Consider the following 19,361-nt stretch of genomic DNA (forward strand, 5'->3'; position numbering starts at 1 on the left):
CATTATCCTGCATTCATGGTTTATTTATTTCTCAGCTCTTAATCTAGTTCACTGTTTATTCCGTGCGAGAGAGACCGGATGGGTGTTCAATAAATATATCCAAACAGCACCTCCCCTATCAATTTATTGATCGGTCTTAAAGACATTTATTTCCATGCCTCCAGAATAAACTGTTTAGTATACAAAACAATATGATTAATTCATGCTGCAGCCATGTTTAATTGATGCCAAACTGAGGCTGGAAAAATCGGACAGATGTCACTAAAGAGAAAAAAAAAACAACAGTATGGAAGTTAATGAGGCCGGTTTCATGGTGTCTTTGACTGGATTTAACTGGACTGAGATGTTCTGATTCTAAATGAGAAGAAACACTGTTTGATGGATCAGCTGCTTAAATCTGCAGGTCAGACGACAGAGACTGTTGGTCCCCCCCCCCCCCCCAGCATAACCAGTCTGTCTGGTCTGGTATTGTGTTTCCCTACAAAGGTGGCAGCTAATGTTACAGCTGAACACCACATGTAGAGTTTTGAGTGTGAAGTGTTTCATGAGCACTTGTTTTTATTTACTTATACATGTATTTTACAAAAGCTGCCCTCAGTCTCTTCTCTCTGCCCTGCTGTCTTGTACTGACGGTCACAAACCTACAAGGGCCAAAAACTAGTTGCAAAGTGAATCGGCTGTAATCAAACTGTTGGTCTCGTTGCAGACATTCACGTTTACCTTTCAGCAATATATATATTTTTTAATAAACCGATTCCTCCTTTCATTTGAGCTGTATTTGATTAGCTGTGTCTCTGTGCCTCGGCACCATTGTAAATGAGGCCTCTCCCTCAGTGTGCTCTCGGAGGTTTTAATGAATGATATTTTATTCAGGCATAAAAGTTTTTTTGTATTTTCCCTCTGTACAGTCCATTAGGCCATTACAGTGAAAGGCGAGGCAGCTCAGAGGATCATGAAAGGAGGCTCAGGCTGATCAGATGATGCTGGGTCCAATGAGAGAAAAAAAAACTTTGACCGCTTGAAAAAAACAGAATGAGAACATGTTTAAAGCCATGTTAGAGGCCATGTGATGCTCATTATAGACCAAAAAGTTGTACGATGAAAAAAATAATGAAAAAATGGAGGAAGCCTTGATCAAGTGTTGGACAGACCTCAGTCAGATGTACAGCTGTGATGGCAGCGTGATTAAACAACTGCAGAAAGAGTTGTTGTTGTTTTTATGTTTATGATGCACAAAGACAACGCAGTGGAAAAAACCCCGCCGGTCCAATGTGTCGCTGTCACAAACACAGTACAGATTACAAACATGCCACAACCAATCACATTTTCAAATAAAGGCACCAAACCGACTTGGTTAGGTTCAGGAAAAGATGGTGGTTTCGCTCAGCACTGGATGTTTGCCTCACACATGCAGACTTTCTGGCCGTCTGACCACCGGTACTTTTCGCACCGTGGCGAGCCAAACCGTCGCTCTTATGCGCCGACCTCTTGTGGATCAGCGGGTCCATAACATGCTTTGATGTGAAACTGTGCTGGATGTCTGCATGTCAAAAAACCTGTGACCACATATATACACTACATACCTTTTTAACCGCTTGCAATGCATGTCCAAAAAATCTGTCTTAAATTTGGTTGAAATGTTTTAAACAGCATGTGTGATAACCGCAGACAGCCTGAAACATCTCAGGACCACATACGAGCCGTCCTGTGTTTACATTCACGTTTATGTCATTTATTTATCTGTAAGTCATTTTGCATTGCACGCTACTCAGGGAAATAACAGAATGTATGTATTTATGTGTTATTTACGCAGCACAGAGTCCTGTGAGGAGGGAAACGCAGTATGCACTCATAAACCATAAAATATTTCAGAAGTCACTGAAACTGTCACAAATCAAATATGGACATCATGAGACTAAAAAAACGACCATCGAGTCCGACCTCACCTAAACACCCAGATCTCTCTCCCTCTCTCTCTCTCGTCCTATCACGGAGAAACGAGGTCACCGCGGTGTCCTGGAGTCATGTGACCCTTCCCCCACCGACTTAAGGCATTTTTAGAATATTTCTGGCTCGTCTACGTCATTTTCACTCATGCGTTACACTTCCACATATATGCACACATACACACTCTCTCATCGAGTAAAGAAAGGCACTCGCTTGTTTACAGAGCTGCAGACGGTGAAACCCGTGCATTACAAACACACACACACACACACACACACACACAATTTCATAAACAGGCAACAAACATTTCTCAACGTTGAAACTTTCACACTTTAAAAGAAAGAAAGCGGTTTATCAAATGATTTCCCTTCAAATTGTCTTCATCCTCTTCTACATCAGTGAGTAGTGATTTCCTACATTTCCCAGAATTCCCTGTGGCACTCCATATTTAAAGAAGCCACACATGCTTGTTGCCTCCGCTGCAGTCAGTCCTCATCAAGCTGTTCAGTGTTCAAATTGTCACGTGACGTTCACAGTGACTCTGGCTGTCATTTATCAAACATCACACCTGATCAACTCTTCTATGAATCTTGAAGTCTTTCCCCGAGTTTGTCTCTTTCTCAGTCTGTCCGGTCCAGCAACACTGAGGCAAATGCAGAAACTTCCAACTTTACACTGGCATGTACATACGCAGTTAGCTGAACAGCCAGGTGTGTGTTTGTGATTTAAACGACAGCTGCTATTGGCCACAGATATATCGTATATTGCCCGATATGAGAACTCTTTTTTAGATCATGAAGTTTGTAAACCATAACATTTCCTGCCTCTATTATGTAACGTCACTCAGCAAGTTTTGGATAACAACGTGTAAGGTATTATTGTCCGGTCTGGTTCTGTGTGTGGGTGCGGACGTCGATCTCTCCGCCTATTGCAGATTGATTTCTGCTGCAATTGTCGAAAATGTTAAATGTTCAAAAATTGAAGTTTAAGAGTCTTTGCTCTGTAATTCTGATGTTCACAGTAGAGACTGATATCAGACTTCAACAACTGCTGTCGGAAATAATGTGTCTTTCGTCAGCTGTCCGCAGCAAAGAGACAAAAACACATCAAACAACAAACCAGAAATCGTTCACAGATGAGCGGTGTACCATCGTGATTTAACAGGCTCCCCCACCAGAAAAGTAGTGTGCCGCCTCAGAGTTGTCGTCAGGCAGGAGAGAAAATTAATAGAAGTTTGTTACGTCTCCATGTCGCCTTAATTATTTTCTTATCAAACCCACTGTTAATGTGTTCCTCACGCTCTCTGCTAGTTTTTTTGAAGGAGTTTCTTCTAGTTTGGGACAAATATCCACTTGGACTCAAGGACGGACTGATTACATTTGAGTGGTCAAACCACAATTGAAATGTATAAATCACCCCAAGCATCTCTTTCTGCATTCAGTCAGTAATATCGGCCAACAGATACATATCGGTTCGAGCTTTGCTTAAGATCAGTTTTGATCTTGAATCAAGAAAACCAGGTGGTTTATAAGTAGTTATTTATAAAAGCTTAGTTTGCTGGAAAACGATCTTAAAAGATCTCTAAACACAGTCCAGACTTGATGTAAGTGATGTTCCTTCTGGTTATGTCGCGGTATTGCAGTTTTGGACACTGCATGAACTTTGTATGAGCTTCAGAAATAATATACTGCACAGCAGCGCCACACTCCCAAGCTGTGCGTGTGTGCCAGCCGTTCAGTCTCCTCTACCACTGACTTTATCTCATCTCCCACAACATTTGGTTTTCTGTTTTGTATCACGGTTATTCCAGACTAAAAAAGCAGGTGTTGCCATTTAAGCTGATTTGAGATCTATAGATCACAGGTATGAGAGTTGAAAAATGTTTTCTTAGCACGTACTCAGCAACGTTTTTTATGCTCAGGATCTTTTATCAATCAAACACAAGTCAGAAATAATCTTAAAACGAAGTTCAAGTTCTCTTGTTTCTCCACTTACATGTTGAATGAACCAGGTGCATGTGTTGAGCAGGAACACACACTTACAGCCTCATGTAAACACTGTCAACACCTTCCTCAAGCTCACAACCTCACACACACACACACACACACACACACACACACACACACACACACACACACACACACACACACACACACACACACACACACACACACACACACACACACACGACTGCTGTGAGGGTGGGGGGTCACGTTAGCAGTGGGACTGCAGCTAATTGGCGCCTTCCCAGGGATATTGTAAGGGGCACAACCACAGGGTTCAAGCAAAGTTCACCTTTGACCTTTTCATTACAGAGAGATGGAGACAGAGAGAGAGAGAAAGAGTAATAGACTGTCGTTTATCTGTTGCATGTCGCACAGGGATGTGAGGAAAGTGGACTGTGATTGGAAAGAGCCAGAGATGTGATCTGCTCTATTATAAAGGAGCGCAGCGTGCATGAACTGTTGCTTGGACACGCACACAAACACATAAAGGGAATAAAAAGGGGATTCAGATAGAAATCTAATACAGCAGCAGAAGCAGAGCGCTTCGGTTCCTCTTGTCTTTGTACGACTGCAGATGTCGTCACTGTTCCTGAAAGGAGCGGATCAGCGCTTTTCGATGTTTTGATTCTTCTAAAAACGACTTTACAGCAGCTGAAAATCTTGTTTTCTGCTGATTGTCAGTGTTTTAACTTGTCACCTCGCTGCAGTGTAAGAGTTGAGTTGAACAGACTCAGCTTCCACGGGGCTTTATTTTTTTACTATGTCCAATACCTGCAGGATAGCCACAGGTCATCAGATCAAACAGTCTTCTTAAGTCTTAAAACTCACTTTATTGTCAGTGTAATCACCTTCTGCATTGGTATTTTTGGCTGCTAATACATTATAAGATTTGAGCTTGGTGTGAAAAGTCTGAACTGCATTAATAAAGAAGCGAACTGCAAAAAAAAGTATAACAAACGAATAGTTAGGGCTCCAACTGACAATACTTTCCATAATTACTCAATTAATTAGTCTCATCATAATTTCCCGCAGCCTAAAGTCTCATTAACTGTCAGATGGTGAAGAAATGCAGCAAATCCTCATATTTAAGAAGTTGAAACCTGCAAACTTTTGACATTTTTTACTTCAAAAACAACTGAAATGATTACTTGATTATCATAATAATAGTTGCCAATTAAATTTTCTTTCAGTCAACTAATCAATTTCAGGATTAATCGTTGCAGCTCTAATAATAATAATAATAATTCTCACTATAATGAGATCCTTCTTCATATAAATAATATAAATGATGTTTTTTACAGCGTTTTATGTGGATGGAAATAAAACAGAATAGTCAAAATAGATCCTGTCATTTTCAGCCTGGAAAACAGTTTGCTGTGATGTAAATCTGCTAAATAACGTTCCTATGAAATAGTCTGACAGTTATAGTCTCGCATGTTCTGGCATCACAGAAATCGGGATTGTAGTTTCAATTTTCTCCAAAGATCAAAAAGAGTTTGAGGGTTTTGAGGTTGGCAGCTTGAACTGAAGGTCACGTTCCTGCTGAGCAGGTTTGTGGTGTGGCAGGTTGAAAAGAAAGAGGCTCTCTCTGTAAAAATCTAGCAATTTAACAAGATGGCCGCTGTTATTCCCTTCACCTGTCAGCGGTTTGAGTGCTTTGACTGATCGCTGTATATTTTAGCACATCGCTGGTAAAATTGTGGATGCAGGTTTGTTTATTTTATCATTTTAACGTCAAGTGACGGATGATGAGTATGATCATCTTCAGCGCGGCTGAGAAGGTGACATTTTGAAGACGGGAGGTTGTGATGTGACATATACTGTATGTTCACAGTATATTGTGACCATATTGATTTTGTTCTTGTGTTTCTGTGCTCTCTCTCTCTCTCTCTCTCTCTCTCTCTCTCTCTCTGTGGAGCTGACTCAATCTTCTTCCTCCTGTCTGTGACACACTCCTCCTCCTCTCTTTCACTGCATCTCTCTCTCTCTCTCTCTCTGTATATATATATCTACACATATATATACACACTGTATCTGTCTGTATATGTCACTGTGCTGATGTGTTTCGAACTGAAACTGAAGGTTTTTAAAGAAAGTGTAGCGCCATGGCAACAGCTCAGGTGTAACCAAGTGGACGGCAGCCTCTCTCTCTCCGTCTCTCAGCTCAGCTCGGTTCAGAGGGAGCTCTGCTGGTAATGTGCACGTCAGGATTGTGCATTTACATTCTGAAGGATGAAGACTTGCATGTTTGTAACCTGCGTGACTACACGATACTGAACGGCAATGATTCTCGGTGAGGCTGAATTGACAGCTGCCGTCACGTGAATCAAACATGAGCCCACAAGCACAGGATTAATATTGATACGAGCAACAATCGACGACCGATCCTCGATTCCTGAGATCGTTTTATTTCTGTATGACTCAACCGTGTCTGTAATTATTCAAAATACTCTTTTTCATTTTCTTTGTCATCAACATGTTTGTTGAAGGGTTTTGTTTTTCCAAGTTGGCCCTGTATGCTGTTTTCGGCCCCTAACTTCAGTAACTTCTTCTCTTTTATACGTTCCTTGATGAAAACCAGGAAGTAATTTTGCGACTGACGTAACCCGATGAAAACCTCCCCAAATCCGACACACATTAATTAATTTTCAAAGAAAGAAGGCCAGATGAGAAAAGTCAGAACTGATACCAAAACGCAGTGGAGAGCACGCCAACACTGGCCCGATCCTCACCTCACAGTTCACACTCTCCATCTTGTGATTTATCTCACTTGCAAATTTTCCAATTTAGAATTTCTCACCAAGGTCCTGAATCTGGAATCCATTTCCTATATATCATCGCATGCTGGCAATTATTTTCATTATCAATTAAACTGCAAACCATTTCTCTCAATTGAACATGGAGAAAACCGCAATGAACACTCGCCGCTTTTTCCCAGAGTCCTCGTTAATGTCATGAAGTGTCTCCTTTTGTCCCGCCAACCATCAAAAACCCAAAGAAATTCAGTTTTCCAATGAAAAGAAAAACAAAAGAAAAACAGAAAATCTTGAGGAAGCGGAGAAGCTGCAACCAGAGAATGTTTGGCATCATCTTAAAAAGAGTCAAAGCAATGAATCAGTTATCAGAACGACTGCCAATTAAATTCCTGTTGATCCACTAATGAAGTAATTACTGCATTCGTTCATGCACAAGAGGTTTGTGCAAACGCCTGCAGGATATTTGTTTGTAGTTACATTGTTGAAGTTTTCAACGGAGCGACAGATGATAGACGACCCTCTGATCGATCGGCCATCGTGATGAGCTTTTTTTTTTTTCATTTTAAAGACTTAACGATCAATCGATTAATTGAAAATAATCAGCAGATTAATCGATGATGAAAATAATGCTTAGTTGCAGTCCTTATTTAGTGAGTTGGCATTTAAAGTATGCTTTGGTTTGCTAACCCTCAAATGAGGATTTACAACTGGGTAAAAATAATCGTATTACTGGAGGATCTACACATCCGTCTCCATTTGAGGAAGAGAGGCAGGAAAGTTGAGAGGGAGGGAGACGATCAAACGCAGGATGTTTCAGTTTCATGATCTGCTGCGGCTCAACTACCAGGAGACAGCAGCGAATTTCTTCATCCCACTGAACACGAACAGAGTTCAGTCTTGGAAAAGGCGTAATTAGTTCCTCGCAAATAAGGCTTTAGGGCATGAACACTTCGCAAACAGATAGTTATATTTACATGCACTCACAGACACACACACAGGCAATCATGCAGTATTTGTGCTCTTTAGGCAACGATGTATTCAATAGTGAATTGAGCTCATCTGTCAATCACGGCGGAGGGTAGTTTTTTTTGCATGGCGTACTTGACACGTGAAGTTAGTCATCGCTGTAATTTAATCCTCGGCTGTAATTAAAAGTGAATCATTGTAATGCTCTCGTTGCTGTGGTTTGTGGGCCCTCGGCTGTCACTCTCCGCAGGCTTGACTGGATGTTGAATGAAAACACGCGATTTCTCCGTCGATCCATCTGCACCTCACATCATCAGAGAGACTGTAACAAAACTCTTCTTCCACTGTCACCAGATTTTCCTCAGAACTTTGCTCGATGGCAGGACTTCAGATAATAACAATATGCGGTTTGGATTTAGGAAAGTGCATCGAGGGTTTTTTATGGGAGTTGGAGTCTTGATTCAACATGTTGCTCTCTGTCTCCCTCTCTCATCCAGACTGCGAGCCGGAGGAAGTGTCTGACTGGTCCTTCGATGAAAACTGTCTCTTCTGCTGCTTAAGACGTGAGAGAGTCAAGGTAGGAGTCATCACAACAATTATTCCCCCCGTCAGATAAGACTCAGTGACTCTGAGCATCACTACATGGCTTTAATGTCCTAACTGTCAGAAGCTGGTGGGCGGTACCACTTTCGCCTCACAGCACTCTGTTCAAACCGACCTGGGCTGGTGTGGAGCTCTTCTGAAGACACTTTTCTACATAATTAGCTCTGGTTCTTGAACTAATCACATTCAAGCTTCTCTGAACCTCGGTGCCATCTCATGAACCAGCCATCATGAGCTGTAGAATATGACTCGTTCACAGTTCAAGCCAAAGAAACAAATGTATTTTTGGTCAAAATGCTCCAAACGGTTCAAAATTAGACGACGCACAAACCAGAACAGTACCGGTTCCATGTTGGTGGAGAAGGGTCCGTGTGTCTCCTCATGTTCACAGAGATTTTCCTCAATTACATACATGCATGTTGGGTATTAGCAGCACTCCAGCCATTCCTAGCTTTGGTTTCAGAAGAGGGGAGGTAAATTAACAAAACCTAGAAATGCCAAACCTACTTAAAGGGGCACTACGTAGTTTGGAGACGAGCTTCAGAGTCAGAATTTTAATATTTACAATATTAATGAGGTAATAAAACACACTTTATTTTCTTCCATAAGTGAATAAACAAGCTGTTCTCACAGGAAAATAAGGTCCCAGAACACTGTTTGAAGCTAGAAAGGTGGCAGGGTCCGCCACATATAAACAAAGTAAAACATTATGAAGTTGTGTTGTCCTTTAAGGACCGTTTGTTTATTTATAAGCATACTGCTTGAACAACCTTCAGTAATATATTAGAGTAGCCTGAGATACAAACAAAAGGCAAACAAAAACAACTCCCAGAGCACCACAACAACACTTTAGCTAATACTTTGAGCTCCTTGAAATAATTGATGACAACTCTGCTGACTGTTTAAACCTTTATAACATCCCCAGTGGAAATGACACCCTTGATCAAAGTGTCTGTCTTGTTCTTGGACAGTCGGATGATAAAAAAGTTAATAGTTATTTAATTATTAAAGATATAACTTGAAGGAAAAGTCTGACGGCTTGTTACTCCACACTTTCCCAGCACTCTCTCAGATTTCTTGGAGAGTTTGTCGAGAAGCTCGACTTCACTCTCATATCTGTGTGCTAAATATGATGCTCGAACCAACAGGATTAGCTTAGCTTAGCATAAACACCGGGAGTTTAAACAAAATGAGAAATCATGTGTTAATTAGTTTAATTAAACGTTGCTGGTAGGCACATTTTGGGTAGACTTCAAGTTGCATATTTGTCAAAGTGTTTTTTTTTTACCTTTACAATATCAACATTATTAATTATTGGGCTTAATATATGAATCTTCACAGCATATTTATCCAAAGCTCACAATAGCCTCATTGTCAATATCTTCAATAAAAATATAACTGCATTAAATAATATCCACTATGTTCAGAATATAATAAAACCCGAAAACCATCTTCACCGTTTTCACGACCATTGTTTGTGTGAATTAAGAGGATGAAGAGGGGGGAGGGGTGAGAACGTCTCGCTCTAACACTGCAGAGATTTTCATAAAACAAGGTAAAAATGAAAAGTGAATCAATGTTTCTCCGTCACATTTTTCATTTATATCGTCTGCAGAATAGAGAAAAACTCTGCTTAATACTTAAAACAGCACTTGTGTTACTTCTGTGAAGTAATTTCCTCCCTTTGTTTGCACATGCTGTGTGTTTTTGTCCGCCACCGTTTTTCAGCTTTCTCCACATCTTTCGCTCTCCTCCTCCTCCTCCTGCGTACTTGTTATTTGTGTTGTTCAACCATCACGGTCTTGACCCCAATTTAGCTTATGAAAGGAATGCGACACAATGATTTGGAGGTGTGTTTGTGTAGATATGTGTGTGCGGATGGGGGGAGGAGGAGGACGGTGACATGGGTGTAAATTAGTGAGACTGTGTTGCCTCCTCTCAGAGTTTCTGCTAAAAAGTGATCAGAGCAGAATAATAATGAGTTTATTGGACGGACCGCTGCTTAATACACACACACACACATATGCACATACATTACACGGACATTGTGGTACCTGCTTGTGTGTCCTCTGCCGCAGACAAAGCACTCATGTGATGCAGGCCTCCACTTCAACGGAAAAAGAGCAGGGTTGTCGGGGGGTGCAGCGCCCCCTTTTTGATTCAGACGTGGGCCCTCGTCATCACCACAGTGGTGTGTCTGAAGCACCACAGGGTACATGTGGGTAAAGAGGAAAAACTGGTTAATTTAGAAAACAAACAAATGCAGTGTTAGGTGGGCAGCAGTAATGACAGATGGATCAGTCACTTGTGGCTATTAATTAACTCTTTGATCTAATTGCCTGCTCAATAAAGGTGGTTCATTAAAAAAACAAAAACGTGCACGGATTTAATTTAATTTTTAAGATTTATTTTTAGAAATTGAGAAAACAAAAAAACATCTGTGTTGCTTTTAGTCTGGAGTTTCTTCTCTTCTACACGCTCGTTCTGGAGCTTTTGATCATCTTTCAGTTCTACATGTTTAAACTTTCCAATACTTTTCAAGGACCTCTTGTCTGTGTTTTCCATCTCCTAATGTATTTTTGGGATGAGATTGAACAAGTGAATGAGGGTGGGAAGGAAGTTAGGAGGGGGCGTCCTTCCCTCCGTAGGCCGTTGCTTGTTTTTCAATGTGACCTCGGTCTGACCTCCAAGGTCGGCCATCTGTCTCTTAAAAAACATCCTTGCCTCACCGCCGACCCCCTCCATCAACCCCCATCTGTCTCTCCGTCTCTGCGTCCCTTTTCCAGTCTCTATGCCCATGCTAATAAAAGCCATGCTACAGCACGATGCTACAACACTCGCTGACATCGTCCATGTATGTAAAATATACACTAACAAAGAAAAAAAAATCCAAATCAATCAACAGAGCAAATTCAATTAAACGAAGCCTAGCAGGGATTACTGCAGGTCTTTTCAGCAGTGTTGTCTGACCGGTCAATAATGAGTTAGCCACTCATAGTGTGCAAATCATCACAAATACTCGCGCAAATTTTGCAGCAGCCTTAATTGTATTCCTCTCCACACTCTACGCTTTTTTTTTCATCTTTTATTCATCCGTTAGGGCTTGAAAGCTCTCTCTGTCTCACTGTTATTACCCTCTGCTTGTTTGTGAAATGCCAGAGGAGCTTCTGTGGGCGGGAACCATTGATTCATTGATCTGGAGCCATGCAAACTGCCAGCAGATAGAGAGAGCCGAGGGGGTTAAAAATAAAGAGAGGATGGAATAATGAAAGCCTTAAAAACACACTCATATCATCTCCGTTTGTTGCTTTGTCTCCTGCAACGGAGGCAAACACACACACACAAACACACACACAAAATCCCCGTTTAGCGTTGTAAAGACAATGGAGACACGCTCATTACAAGTGAAGCTAACAGTGGTGGTTATCCCTCCTTCACATTCCCTCTTAGTGGTCGTTTCTTTCTTAATAATCTCTCATTGCCAGACCCGTGTCTCGTCAGTCTCAATACCTCGGATTCCCAGAGGGAGCCGTTCGATTGGCTGTCAGCTCGAAGAGGCCCGCCTACAACAATGGCACCTCAATAGAGAAGTGAGCTGTCCTGCCACCACTTCTCCACATTCATCGTGATTTGAAGCCTTATTATCCTTCCCCTTCCCTAAATGAGACTTCACAGCAGTTTGTACGAGTAGAAACCAAAATGACTGACTACTTATCACAGTAGACTGATCAGGGTTTATTTTGTGTGTCCCATTCCTAAAATAACACATACATATTTAAAACATCATCTTAAAACTTGCAGGGGCATTAGTAATTTTCATTTTTCCTTGTAGTTGTTAATATCGAGTATGATCGTCAATCAGAACAGTTATGGAGTGCTGGAACGATTTATCACTTTTTTGGGGCGTTTCTGCTAGAAAATGTTTTGATGCTTCAATGTTAAAAAACAATGTCTGAACGCTTTTATTTAAGTGCCTATCTATTTAAGGCCAGTCTGCTCTGATTGGTTAACTCAAACAGGCATGAGCAGGCACCGCCCACTCTGTTTCGACATCAGCTCTGTCCGTGTTTTTGCAACCACGCCTTCGCTGGGGGGCGTGGCTGTGTGGTTGTGACATCACAACCTTACGGAAACCCTGACCGCTCAGTTGGAGGCTTATTCTCAGTTTTTATATCCGGCAGCACCTCAACCAGCTTCATAATCAAAAAATACAGGGAAATCTAACTTTATGAAATATGGAAGCTTTAACGAACATTTTCATGACCTTTTTCATTGTTTGTCTTTCAACAACATGTTGTTCCACTTTTTCAAATTTGAGAGTTTCTCTGCTTTCTTGGTTTAAAGAATGACGACATGACATCTGAAGATTTCACCATTGTTGAGTAATCAAACAAGATAAACGGTAATTGACAGATTAAAAGCTCCTATTTGTACGAAAAGCTGATTTTTGAGTCTCATTCCCAACTCGTCAAATAATGACGCTTTGGGATTGTAGGACGGGTCAGCTGCCATCCTGACGCGTCAGGCTTTGACGAGTTAGGATTGAGACTCAAAAATCAATATTTTCTTACAAATAGCACTTTTTAAATCAATAAAAATAATAATCGGGACTTGAAGTCCTGTGATTAAAAATGTGGATATCTAAAGAAATCTGAGTCCAAAGTCTCACAAAGATAAATGATCAATTGCAGATTGCAGTGAAGCCACAACATGTTTCATTATGAGCAGAGACCACCTTCTCTTATCGGGAAGAAAAAAAAAATCACTATACTCAGTTTTCGACTTGGAGCAAAATTGACCATTTTGAGATTAAAAGGATGGAAAAGTCTGCGGCTTCGACACATCTTCTATTGGCCCGGAGAGCCGAGCAGAACCATGAGCGGCTACAGCTGGATGTGATGGTGGACGGAGGGATTGGTGTATGAGGGTTTATTATTTTTTGACAGTACTCACGCATTTGTGCTCGTCTCTGCAGGAGCACAGCGGAGAGAACGGTGGAGGCAGCCAGGTGCTGTCGGATTGTGAAGAATTCAAACAGGAGCAGTCTCGGATCAGCCGGCTGGAGAGACAGGCCCAAGACTTCCTCAATGCTGTGTTCCACAGAAAAGGTAACACACAGACACACACAGACACACACACACACACACTCCTCATCAGTCACTTCATTTCTCATTTCACATTCCCTCTGGTCTTAGATATCTGGAATATCTTAGAATGTCCAGAGGTGTATTTCAGAAAATTTGGTTAATTCTTCAGGGAAATCAGTAAATATAAGGGAATTTCACATAAATGATCCCTATAAGGGGAATACAATACCACAGTGTATTGTATATTTCAGACATTTATTGCATTTAATTATTTTGGATCCCCAAATGGATTTCAAACCAGACCATTTACAATTAACACTTTTTAAGGAGTAGAAAAGCTCTTTGTTATGCAAAGTAATGGAAAAATTATAGAAATGACCACAGTAGAAAAATCTGCTTTATATTGCTTTTAATCACAAAACAACTGGACATTATCTCCAATGATCAAAAATCACATAGTTTCATCTTCTCCTATCCATGATTACCAAAATCAAACAGGGTCGATGTCAAATGTAGAAGTAGTGAGAATGATCTCATCTTCCCACTAGTTCTCATTTATATTGTCTTTGGTGCGTCTACATGTGGACAGTTCTGGCCTGCTGTACTTTGTAATATCTGCGGTAAATCTTCAGGGTTTTGTCAGGTGGATCGGAGACGTTGCAGCACATTAATGATTACAAAGATGTGAATTTAACAGGGATTAAAACTAAAGTGGGAGCGAGAACTAAAGTGTCATTGAGTTGTGGAAAACTATGCATCATCCACAAGTCGAGGACTTTGCTACACATAATCAGATCAGGGACTCAAGTCTCTGTTGGAGATTAACGTGGGAAGTTTTGTCGTCTGCATAATGATGGCAATTTGTGCAGTTTGGATATAAAGGGGACCAGGGATCGATCCCTGAGGGACGCCATATGTTACTCTTTCAAAGTTTTACAATTGGAACAAAGACATTTCTACCCTCCAGGTAGACCCTAAATCAGATAAGATCTGGGCCAGAGAGGCCGACCCACTTTTCCGACCTGTACTAAGAGTGCCATCATTACTGTGAGGGGCCATGTGGGAAACCGTAGGAGGTTATTTTACATGGCGTGCAAGAACTGATGCCGAGAAACTAGCGCTGAATCTGGGATGATGGGACGTTCAGAAAAGGGGAAGTGAGTTTTGCCATAGCAGTTGACTGTATGCTAGGATTGAAGATGTGTTTTTTGCTGCAAAATTAATCGAATTATAATCGAATTATGGGGAAATGCAATATCTAAATCAAAAGATCATGCAAATTTTTTGATAAAAGTAAAATGTGTGACAAAATCTCATCATGATGAAGTACAGTAGTGCTGCAGAGATGCCCAGGATGCGAGTCTTGTTCCCCAGATTTAAGAAAACATTTTTTTTGTCTCACCTCGACAAATGTCACATCATTATCACAAATAAAATAGTTTGTCAGTGAAAATGAAAATGATGATGCCAAAAAGCTCATTCCTACTAATCGTGAATCATATTGCCCTTGCAATATCTGTCAAAATGAAATGAAATGAAATATGATTTGGCTTTTACCATATCTTGCAGCCCTAATTATTAGTAATCAGGAAGAATGATAACCAGTTTACATTTGCAGTAAAAATGAGAATCCTAGCCAACAGGCAGATGCAGATGAAGAATGCTTTTGAAAATGTACACATTCAGTTGGGAAAAATAAGAAAACTAGGCGAACGGTTGGTGAAGTATGCACATGATTTAAGAGCTGTCTTATAGTTCTGTCATAGCAGCATTTGGGCAAATGCAGATTTTTCATTTTGAGGCCTTTAACAACCGATGACGTGCTTATGTCATTGCGTAACCCAAACTAAATGTGCCTGTATTTAAATGCACTGTCAGCTTTGGTGCACGCCTCAAATCAGCTCCAATTCACAGTCAGAATACTTGCTGAGTTGCCATCATCCCCTCCAAACTGGCAGTGGATCATGTTCTGTCCTGAGGCAGGCAGCTATTTTGTGAGGAGAGCTGAGCCTGATAGTCTGTCGCTTGTGTTGTTTTTTTTTTTTTTTCCGGGAGGGAGAGAGGGAGGAAGCAGATGTCTGTTCAATCAATGCCTGGCCCCAATCAATCTGGCTTCCCTCACACAGGCGAAGCTGCCTGTGGAGCAGCCATATATAGAGAGAGGAACAGCCACACAGGCAGCGTGATGAGACACACAAACACACACTCACCCTGCCATTTAATACAGTAACGGACCTGTCAGCACGTAGTGAGGCTCATAAACACTGTTAAAACAAGTGCTCAATCTGCTAGATGTTACAAACCAGGCATAACTGACAACGCTGTTAGTATTTCGCAGAAGATCAGTGTAATCGTTTTTACCTCTGCCATGTTATGTTTTCATCTGTGTCGGTTTATTTGGTTGTCAGCAGGATAACAAAAAATACCAACCAGATTTCCATAAAACTTGGATGAAGGATGGGTCTCAAAACAGACCACATTAACTTTGTCACACCCGAAGAATTTGTACAGTAGTCAATGTTGAGAGACAGATACAATGTTGATCCTGCTTGAATTTTGCCATGAATCACACATATGTTTGTCAATGTAAAAAGATACTTTTTCAACTCGAGAAAGTCGCAGTTTGTCATGAAACTAATGAAATATAAGACCGTGAAAATACGTAATCACAAGCGCAGTCGTCGAACGCTCACCAAAGCCCCTAACTTAAACAATGTGGAGCTGCTCCTGTATATTAGCAGCTCACAGAAGTGACCGACTCTCCTTTCACATAACTGCAGTTGTCAATATGAGCAGATTTATTGTGATTTGTCCCTTTTGTTAATGCCGTTTTCTGTGCTGAGGCGGCGGCCATGTAGGTGTTGGCGATGTATGTTGAGTGAGACGATGTGGTTTACTGAGCGGTTTGACGTGAAACTAGATGATATTTTACTATCCTGAAGACAAACTTCATCTTTAACATTATATTTGTATTTCATGGCACGATTCAAATGGGATCAAAAATGATGTCTCTCTCTGTTGACTATTGTATGTACTTTTCCCAAATAAGGTCCCATGAGGTCGACCGGTAGGGACGTCACTTCATCTCTCTATTAAGGGACAGAGCCAGGAATTTTTTCTCACTTTCTTTAACATTGCATTGTAGAAGTGGAGTTACGGGACTGAGGGCCATTCTAGTTTCTATTTGCGCTGATGTCTGACAAACAAAACATAAAGACATAAATGAGTCATGCGGTGCAATCAGCTGTATTAAAACTCAAACGTGGTCACAGATACAGTGTGTTTGCTTTTTACCTGCCAAGATAAAGCAGCTATGCAACAGAGCCAAGTCAATTAAAATATTGCCCTTAGGACTAGCTTCATTAAAGAACGTAAACAGGCATCCGTTAGCATTTGTTAGCATTTGCACTTCCAGTGGCGGCTGTAGATCAGGAGGTAGAGCAGGAAGTCCAACAATCGGAAGGTCGCTGGTTCGATTCCCCGGCTCCTCAGCTGCACGTTGAAGCAAGATACTTGCACCTGACGAGCCGCTTCTGCCAACAGCTCAAAGCTCTTTACAAAACTTGTCACATCCACTCATTCACACACATTCATACACTGTCAGCAGACCGGAAAAAGCGCTATAGAAATGCAGGTCCATGTACCATAATGACTCCTTTCTTGTGCTGACAGAAAGTTGCAAAACTCGCTTAAAAACAAATCATGCAAAATATTGTTTTTCTCTTGATTGCGACAGGCATCTTGAAACACCTCCTATTCTCAAGTTGTGTTTTAAAATTCAGCTTTATAAAGTAATGTACTATTTCAAGTATCATCGATCAAACTTTGATTCTTGTTGCAAAGACAGCGACCTTTTCCACGTCTCGCAAAACATATGAGAAATAAACAAAGCAAATCAACACGCGTTAACCCATGACCCACGTGTGTGAGCTGCAGCCATTTGCGTCCGTCATGAAGCTTCCTCTCTCAGGGTGGACGGCAGAATTCCTGAGCTACTGGAGGAAATGCTTCAGAAAATATGCGGTTGCCAAATCACTCTGCTTTGTTGTAGCGAGCCAGGACCTCTTGTGTACCTTTTGCGCGAGCCGGTAGTGTTACACAACGGGCCTTTTCCCAGCAAGTCAATGCAGCATGAAACCTGCACCTGTCAAAATGGAGCCGTATAATTAGGGCACAATTCGAGCAGACTAATCCGCTCCCTGGGTTTTTTCTTAGCATACACGGCAAGCCTGTTTGATTGTTGCAGAGTGGGCAAAGGCCACACAGTGTATCTCCATACTAGAACAACTCAGAGAATCTGTTAATTGCTAACAGGTAGTTAAGCTCTTTTATCGCCATGTCAACAGGATCATTTCAGTGGCAGGGATTACTAAGTGCGATGTTTAGGTCAAATAACATTAACAAGGGATTAAGCAATCTATCACAAATAACAAATGGCAACAACTCCTACACAGAGGTCTGTGACACAGCTTTACAGCAGCCTGTGGTTATAAACATAAAAACATCAGAGCTAAAACACAACTTGGATAAAAAGCATTCAGAATACATGTAGAATAAAAGTGCTGTGGTAGTTATTGCATTTCCTTGAATTTGTGTTTTTTCAAGTTCAGTTTGATCAGTACAAATCACAAAACTGACTCCACCATCATCCAGAAAGTTGAAAAGATTGTTGTTTAAACACTCTTGTAAGTTTCATGTCTTTATCAAACATCGACTAAAAGGAGAACATCTTTTCCTCTTCTGATTTCAGATGAAGACATTTGAAAAGCATTTCTCAGAACAAACAGGCTTTGACATTATTTGTTTTTGCCTCTTTGTTTTCTTGCATGTTTGACTCCAGTGTTTTGTTCACGTCTGGCATTTCCAGTGTTAATTGTCATAGTGTTTTTTAAATCATCTGTAAAACACTTTGTAATTGTGTTTTGATAACATTCTTCATTGTTACAGTGCCTGATAAAATAATCAGAACTGCAAAATAAATAAGTCGCATTTAATCTTGAGGCCTCGGGCTGTTGTTTGCCCACAAGGGAGCTAAAGTTGAAATGGAGAGCGATAGATCATCGGTGGTTTTACAGTATTTGTCACACATTTACTTGGTAACCCTTGTTGCTTCTGTAGTGTGGAGTTCACAATGTGATGAGACAGTAATCAGGCTATGAAACACCCAGAACTATTACAAATGAGTTGAGAAAACTGGGCGATAATTGGAAAAAAAGACTGAAAATAACTTGGAGAAGAAACAGAGTTCCCAGGCATGCTGGGAAAGCAGATGTGCTGGAAAATGTATGTAACTGCTGAGCACTGACATTATGGAGCCGTAGCCTTACTCAATAGGCAGGATTAAGTGCTGTATGGAATATATGTGATTCTTTTTTGGGATTATTTCAGTATAGCTGTGGGATTAGATTTTTTTGGCTAATGTATTGTTCGGAGGATTTAGGGTCCGACTCAGTCGCACGCATGTATGTATCCAAATAATATAGATGCTGGTTGTGAAGAGATAAGTGCAGTTGACTTATCTGGGACAACGCCAGATTAATGCATTAATAACAAATGTGTCGTCACTGTCGCTGTTTTGCTCGACGTGTATTAACAAATGAGATCAATGACGAGCGTTTGATGTGGGTTTGTTTTGTCGCAGCGGGGGATAATGGACAGTTTGATTTTTGACATCTGTGTTTTCTCACAGACTCTCAGTGCCGTCCTGCCACTTGTTGCACTTTGAAACAGGTCTTTTATTTATGTCGTCTGTTTCACTGCGCTCAGCGTTTTCCGTTCCATTATCAGGCTTATTTAATGAACGTAAAAATCAATGTGAAGAGCATCAAAACCAGCTCTAAATTACTATTCCCAGATCCAACGGTTGTAGTTGGTCCGCAGTGGACTCCTTTAGCAAGTTTAATATTAAAGCTTTTGGTGTGTTGTTTGTATATTTTATTAAGTTGCACACAGATATTATAGGGGTCCAAAATTATGTGGAATTGCTTATTCTTTAT

At 40.9% G+C, this 19,361-nt stretch overlaps 1 protein-coding gene and 1 long non-coding RNA gene across 4 annotated transcripts in view; one reads left to right on the forward strand and one right to left on the reverse strand.

Annotated features, from left to right (window-relative positions):
* The window catches only part of lcor (ligand dependent nuclear receptor corepressor), an 89,396-nt gene that overhangs the window by 47,351 nt on the left and 22,684 nt on the right, over window positions 1–19,361 (forward strand). Inside the window, exons 3-4 of the mRNA XM_084366250.1 lie at window positions 8,173–8,252; window positions 13,254–13,386. Of these exons, the coding sequence (XP_084222376.1) occupies window positions 8,173–8,252; window positions 13,254–13,386 (213 nt within the window). The remainder of the gene's footprint in view (window positions 1–8,172; window positions 8,253–13,253; window positions 13,387–19,361) is intronic.
* Window positions 1–19,361, reverse strand: part of LOC311264991 — a 64,124-nt gene that overhangs the window by 11,116 nt on the left and 33,647 nt on the right. For 2 of the 3 annotated variants that reach the window (XR_014623522.1, XR_014623523.1), the window contains 2 exons: window positions 13,232–13,368; window positions 10,333–10,475 (listed from right to left, as the gene is read on the reverse strand). This is a non-coding gene — a long non-coding RNA (uncharacterized lncRNA). Of the gene's footprint in view, window positions 1–9,799; window positions 10,229–10,332; window positions 10,476–13,231; window positions 13,369–19,361 lie in introns of those variants that run through there. The other variant, XR_014623524.1, reaches the window with a different exon arrangement.

The sequence above is a fragment of the Pagrus pagrus genome (genome assembly GCF_965226575.1).
Source record: "Pagrus pagrus genome assembly, chromosome: 2".
Taxonomy (NCBI): Eukaryota; Metazoa; Chordata; class Actinopteri; order Spariformes; family Sparidae; genus Pagrus; species Pagrus pagrus.